The sequence below is a fragment of the Molossus molossus genome, unplaced genomic scaffold (genome assembly GCF_014108415.1).
Source record: "Molossus molossus isolate mMolMol1 unplaced genomic scaffold, mMolMol1.p scaffold_m16_p_1, whole genome shotgun sequence".
In the NCBI taxonomy this organism is placed as follows: Eukaryota; Metazoa; Chordata; class Mammalia; order Chiroptera; family Molossidae; genus Molossus; species Molossus molossus.
This window is the reverse complement of record NW_023425344.1, coordinates 242,137,949-242,145,000: the sequence shown is the minus strand read 5'-3', so window position 1 is coordinate 242,145,000 and position 7,052 is coordinate 242,137,949. Positions and strand designations below refer to the sequence as shown.

The window sequence follows — 7,052 nt, the reverse complement described above, 5'->3', positions numbered from 1 at the left end:
TGCTCTTGGCCTCACCGAGCCCCTCTGCAGGGCAGACCTGGTTTCAGACACGGTCCTCTCCGCACACAGGGAGCTTTCGAGAAGTTCTCCTTCCACATCAGGCCCACTGGGCACCCTGCAATAACGCTGACCTTTGGTGAAAGTTGAGAACTCCCGACTGTAATATATCCTGTACAAGTTTACCAAGGGACAAATAAATCTGCTCTGGGCTCCCTCCTGCTTCTGTGAACCCTTCCCCCTCGTGCCTCAGAGTGGGGTGGCATGGACTGGATCCTGGCAAAGGGACAAGGGGAGGTTCGGTCCACCCGGGTGACTCCTGTCTGGGCAGTTTCCTAGCCATGGGATCTCGGGCAAGGGACTCTACACCCCTGGGCATGTTTTCTCAACTTTTGTATAATGGGGTGCTGACATCTGCCTCCAAGTGTGTGGGGATTAAATAATACCCAAAGGGGCTCCCCGGTTCCTTCCTCACTCCCATTTCCCAGCTACACCTGAGCTGGGCCCTGCAAAGGCGGGGTCCGCTTGGGAAACAGCCCTGCTCTCCATGGTGCTGGGGAGAGGCCCCGACGGCCCGGGAGGGCGCCTGCCGCCAAGGCCATGTGCCCCCCGCATGAGTCCACCGCCCCTGACTAGTACCTGCACAGAGTCCAGGGCATCTGGAGTCCTTGAATATCTAATGATCCACGAGAGCACGGCAGGTCTCAGTCTCAGCTTTGAGAGTGGGGAACTGAGGCTCACAAGGTGAAATGACTCAGCAAGGTCACGGGCAGGGGTGATGCCCAACACATTTAGCCGTGGGGACTACAGGGTTGCACAGCGGAATGGACAGGGCGGGTGCACCGGCCTGCTCGGGCTGCTCGGGCATCCGCACACGTTTGTTGTGGCCTGTGGGCCTGCAGGCCTCAGCCCGCAGATGAACGGACGTGCCCTGACTCCCGGGGCCGCTGCCCAGAAGTGCGGGTTTTCACGGCAGACGAGCTGGAGCCGGCAGTCCTGCTGGGGAGCTTGGGCAAGTGCTCCCGGCTCTCGGGGCCTCTGTCTCCCCATCTATCAAGTGGGGTAATACTATCTCCTCACTAGCTTGTGGCAGGGATGTGGGAGGCCCAGCCAGCCTGGATCAGAAAACTATTATGACAGCACAAGTCATCTGAGGGGGCTCGGCAAGTCTGGGCCTGTCGTGTGAAGCAGGTGACGGGGTGCGGACACCTGCTCCCCGCAGCCCAGAGGGCTGCCCTCAGGGGAGCTCTGTGCTGAAAGGTGTTTATTTCTTCAGGTTTCAGGACAGGTTTGCCCTCCATCCCCAACAGTTACAGAAACAAACACGCTACTTCCCACCAGTCGGTCAAGTATCAAACATCCACTCCCAAGACTAGTCAGCAAATGGAGGGGACACGGGTCCCCTGGACCCTGAAACAACCCGGTCCAGAGACGGACCACCTGCAGGGTCACAGCGCCGCCCCATGGGCAAACACGCACCCCGCTCAGGAGAGCCGTGGGCCTCGGCTGGCTGCTGGTGCGTACAGAGCCGTGCTTTCGTGTAGTACACACGGACACGTGTGCTCACAGTAGGTGGAGCGAGCCTGGGGCTGGCAGGCGCTGCTTGGGAACAGGGCCGAAGCGAGGAGCGCCTGTCGGAGCACAGGCGTCAGCACGAAACCAGGACTGCCCAAGTGGTGTGCCGTCCCCTCGCGGGGCCTTTCGGGGGGAGCCAGCTGCAGACGGGTCTGACCCACCTCACGCTGGGACAAGGGGTCAGGCTGCGGCAGTGACAGTTCTGCAAGCCACCAGGTTACCGACAACTCGACGTCAAGAGGAAACGCGGCCATTCTGGAAGGTCAGGACAGGACGAGGGCCCAGGCCGTCTGTAAGTCAGCTCCCCTTGAACAGTGTGTGTGTTCAGGGGCGTTCCGAGACCAGGTCGACGGACCCCTCGTCAGGAGGAGCAGGGACACATCACCCCAGGCCCCGGCTCAGGCCAGGCTGACCAAGGAGGGAGAAGCCCAGAACTTTGTCAGTAATCAACGCAGTCCCCTGCTTGTGGTGAGCCCTGGTGGGGGGACCAAGCTCCCACAGGACAGCCAGCTCCCTGGAGCCATGGCCCAAGAAGCTGGGGCTCACCGAGCGAAGGATGCTTTCTAGGGGACAGAGGAGAGACAAGAGGTGAGCCCCAGGGGCACGAGTGAAGCCACGCAATGGCTCTCGTGGCCGATGTGCGTGCCCAAGCTGAGGGCCAGCCTCCCGGCTATGACAAGGACAGGCGACAGCTGCTCTTCCCAGTTGGCTTGAAAACTGCAGCTTCCTGCCAGGGCCCCAGGCCTCCCCAAAGCCCAGTCCTCTGGGTCAAGAGGACTCCTTTTCCAGGTTTTCTCCTTCAACGGTAGGATTCAAGATGCAGGCAGGCCCACTTTGAGGGTGCCCCGCCGACTCGCGGGGACACTCCAGGGTCTGCCAGCCTGGACGCCTGCATGCTGCCCACGGCGAGGCCCCTGCTCTCGGACACACCTCTGGGCTATCCCGTGGGACACACGTCCAGCACCTGCACTCGGCTGGGGCATCAAACACAATCAGACACCCACACACAGAGCCTGGCCCAGCTCACAGACCTCACACGTGACCCTCTGAACCTACCCAGGGCCTCGGGCAAAATATGGCTCTGCCAACTGCCACTAGATGCTGCAGGGCTACAGGCCCCAGTGTGCCCGCCAACTGATGAAGAGAGGCTAGTGACAACGAGGCCTAAGGGGAAGCCAACTCCGTGGCCGGTCTCCGTGTGCACCCCCAGGTGACATGGCATTGGGGGGATGATGCACATCACTGTCCAGTTCCTCTCCACACCAGGTTCCCTGACAGCTCCCACAGTCCATTCAGATGGCCACGGGTGCCGCTCGGCGGTCACAGCCCTGGGGAGAGGCCGCACACGCCTGGGTGCGCTGGGCCTCTGCCGCCACGGGAAGCACCCTGCCTCTAGGAAGCCAACCTGCCCCTCGCTCTCCTTCCTGGAGAAGGCAGCCTGTGTCCGCCACCTGCAGCGAGGCTGTGGGAAACCACGTCCCTGGAAAACAGCCACTTGATATCTGGGGCCTGGACACTCTCACGTGCCACACTGAGGGGTGACAGATCACACAGGAACACGCGACGGCCAGGGGTCCAGCCTGGCCACAGGGTCACACCACACTCGCCCCGTTCTTGAGGCACACTGGGATTGGAATTTCACTCACAAAGGTAAAGCCATTTTATTACCAGACTCGGGGAGTGACAGGCTTTGGGCAACACTGCGGACACCGGTGGAGTGTGGTTTGATTTCAGTAGTTTATTCTGGAGACAAAGCAGTGCAAGAGGCCGGTCACGCTCCCCGCGCCCCGGGCTCGGTCGGCCGAGGAAGGGTGACGTACAGACATAATCGGGGCTCCACACGCAAGTCGTGTAAACGCGGTTAGTCAGCGGGCAGTTCTGATGGCAGCCACCCCGCTCCCCGCCGAGCCAGGCCTGGGGGGACCCCCAGCTCAGCGGCCTCTTCATCCTCCTCGGACCACACAGGACAGCCCAGGGCCCTCTGCTCTGAGCCAACCGGGATCTTACGACCTGAGATCATGCTCAGCATCCTGTGCGCCTCCCGGGGCTCCCACTACCCAGGACAGAGCCCCACCCCGGCCCCCTCTCTGAGGGCTGCCAGCCTGCCTGGACCTGGGATGTGACAACCAGCTGGCAGTCAGTCTGCTGTCGCCAGGGGCCGGGGTGACTCTAAGAGGGGGGGATCGTGATCTCTCATTTCTGGGGCTGCCGCTCCCTCCCCCTTGGCTGGCTCAGTGCCATGAAGACGGGAGGGGCCTTCTGAGTGAGGGTGGGCCAAGCGGATGTGAACGGGACCGAAGCCCATGGGTGGCCTCCTCCTGCTGGGAAGAGGAGCCCCAGTCGCCTCGATGTCAGGGGGGTTCACCCAGGGTCACTTCATGGGAAAGCAGGCTGCACGGCAGGGGCTGGGGCGTCAAGCCCGCCCTTGAGTTCTGGTCTCAATGAGGTCGCAGAGGCCGGCAACTCTAGGAATGATTTGCCCAAAATCACGGCACAAATCCTTGGCACAGGCGGGATCGGCCGGGCCCCCCACCAGGCAGCCTCCCCCCCAGGAGCAGCAGTGTTTGGTCAAGGAAGGAGGGGCCCTCGCAGGGCGGCGTGGGACACGTGGGGGGGCTGGGCAGGCTCCAGGAGGCTGAACACGGAGAGGCAGCGAACCCAGGGCCTTGGCTCCGCTGGGAGCTTCCTTCCCCTTCCGTCCCGGGAGACGGAAGCCGGTGGCAGCCGCCCAGACCCCAGCCTGGAAGCCCCCAGCACACGGTAGCTGCGGCCTCTCGCCTCCTGGGCGATGCTTTCGGGAGGAAAGGGCAGCTGCGCACCTGGCAGGGTTTCAGGCCCCGCTCCTCCGAAGCCGAGGAGGTGGCCGGCAGGAGGGGTCCCAGCTGGGGCAGGCGGGGGCCAGGGGAGGAGGGAGAAGGGGAACCGTTCACGTGCTGTTCAGGGCAGCAGCCGGACCAAGGCGGCCCCTGCAGCGTCCCAAGGCCCAGTCCGCAGCAGCCATCGAGACCAAGACATGGATGTGCACACACACTCGCACACGCACGGCACCCACACGGCACACCCCTCACACTCAGACCTAGTGTTGAAAACACGCGTGTGTAAACTCAGTGGATCTGCGCAGCAGGAAGTAGGCAGGTGTCCCTTTTCCAGGAGGCCGGACCACTGGGGCTCTTTCCCGTCTTCCCCCCAATCCCACACTTAGATAATGACATCAGAAAATAAGGTTAAACATTGGAAAAAAAATCAGACCGTTGGGAATTCTTAGGATGTCACCACCAGGAGCCGCTCACCCTGTGGCTGTGCTCCGTGGCCCACGCCGCCCTCTGGGTCCTGGGCTCTGTAGCTATTGGGAGGAGGCCTTGGTGGCCAGGGAGGCCACACAGTGCTGCTGGAAGCTGGGGGACACGGCAGCGGTGCAGCCGAGTCTCTGGTGGGGCAGCTTGGCGGCCGCGCCGCCCGCACCCACGCCGCCCCCCGCGGCCTCCGCGGTCCAGGGCGGGTCCTGGCCCATCATGCTGCTGCAGCAGCCGGGGCTGGCGCTGCACGTCCGCTCGCCCGCTAGGCTGTCCGCCTGCTCCGCCAGGAGCCTGCTGTGCCGCAGTGGGGCCGCGTCCCCCGCGCTGGCTGCGCTCTGGGCCTGCAGGACGGAGGCGATGTGGTTCAGGAGGTCCGTGAAGAACTCGCTCACGCCCTCGTAGCCTGGGTGGGAGAGACAGACAGCCGGCTTAGCGAGGTGGGACTGGACAAGGTGTCACACGGGAGACTCAAAGCTGGGCATGCGTGGCTCCAAAGGGCTGCTCCTTGGGTTCGCTGCCCCCCGAATGTGAGAAGCTGTAGCACGTGGGCTGATGAGCAAACACTCTGGGACCCCGTCCCTCTCGGGCAGCTTCAGAGGCGCTGGAATCGTGTGGCACGGCGGAGGTGGCAGGACCGCAGGCCCACTCCCCACGTGCTGAGTCACAAACACCCTCCCACCACGCGGCCTGGACTCTCGGGAGGCTCTCTGGGTACAACCAAGGGGCTGTGGTGTGGGTGGTGCCTGATCCATGGCAGCTGCTCCCAGAATTGAGGCCAAAATACTGGCAGGGCATGACATGTGCCTACGCTCAGCACCGAAGCCAAGGGGCCAAGCCTGAGCACCCCCAGGCCACCGCACACTGACACTGCTTCCCTAACAGAGTGGGGCCCGGGCTCCTGAAACCACTTCAGATGCGGATGCAGATGGAATGTCAGCAAACAGTCCTTGGGAGCCACCGGCTGAGCAGAGCGAGACTCCCCCAAACTGCTTCAGAAACCTGCGACCTGGGCTGGGTCCCCACCTTCCTACACCAATCTGGCAGGACGAGAACCAGGCAGGGCAAGGTTGCAAGAACAAGGTGAGGAGAGGGGGGCGGGGACCAAGAAGGTCCAGGAAGGGGCAGGTGCGCGAGCTTTCACAGAGCCGAGGGCGGGCTGCCTCATGGGTCCGCTCGAGGGAGCCCGAGACCGAGCGGAGGACACAGTGGTGCCCACAGGCACACACTCTGCTTCCATGGACACACCCCGCTCCACCTTCACCGCTGTCCCTTCACAGACGGAGAAACAAGAGGCAAAGCACTGGCCCCAAAGACAAGAAGAACATCAACAGGTGGAGGTGCGACAGTCCGTGGGAGGGGAGGGTGGTGGTGCGTCCACGGCGGTGCTCACCCGGGGTCAGAGCTCCGGCCCCTCTTCACAGGTGAGGACACAATTCCCTGAGTGGCAGAGCCAGGCTCTGAACCAGGCCCTTTGGTCCCCCCGGGCCTTGAATACCATGTGGTGCTGGGCACCCCACCTAGGACCGGGTTTCGCTCGGGGCTGGGGCTGGGGCTGGGCTGGGGGAGGGCAGGGCGCATGGCCGGGATTCCGGTGCAGACACGCGTGCGGGAGGAGAGCTGGAGCCACAGCAACGCCGGGGAACACAAGCCATTCCCTCGCAGCCACCCCGTTGTCCCCAGATGAGGCAGGGTGTGTGCACCTCCGGTGGGGGACGGAGGCCCGAGAGCGCACAGGAGGCCGGGAAGCCCCTCAGGTCTGCGGCACCTGGCCAGAGGCCGCGCGGCCGCTCTGGGCCCACTGCTCTCCAGCTTCGAGGTGAATTGCACCGCAGGGCGCCGGCTCAAGGGCCAGGCTGCGCAAACACCATCTCCTGTCTCCGCGAAGGGGGAACGCCATTCCCACTGACTGCCCCGCTAGGTGGCGTGTCGTCAGGCTGTGAAGGCAGAGCCAGGATCTGAACCCGCTGGGGCTGAGGGCAGGAAGCCCTGTGGTCAGGAGCACAGGGCCCTATCCCGGTTCCACCACTGGGTAGCAAGTGATTTTGGACACGTTATCCCGCCCCAAGCCTCCACGTCCCCACGGCAAACGAGGTGCTGCTGGTGGAGGTCGGGGGCAGGCCTGGCATGACGGGTGCAATGACAGCCCAGCACACAGCCCCCCGAGGCGGCCAGCCCAGGGCCTGA

At 63.6% G+C, this 7,052-nt stretch overlaps 1 protein-coding gene across 2 annotated transcripts in view; it reads right to left on the bottom strand.

Moving 5' to 3' along the window:
- Window positions 1–3,245: 3,245 nt before the first annotated feature.
- The window catches only part of ITPK1 (inositol-tetrakisphosphate 1-kinase), a 142,823-nt gene continuing 139,016 nt past the window's right edge, over window positions 3,246–7,052 (bottom strand). For both annotated transcript variants that reach the window (XM_036264120.1, XM_036264127.1), the window contains one exon: window positions 3,246–5,271. In XM_036264120.1, the coding sequence (XP_036120013.1) occupies window positions 4,916–5,271 (356 nt within the window). In that variant the 3' untranslated portion in view covers window positions 3,246–4,915. The remainder of the gene's footprint in view (window positions 5,272–7,052) is intronic.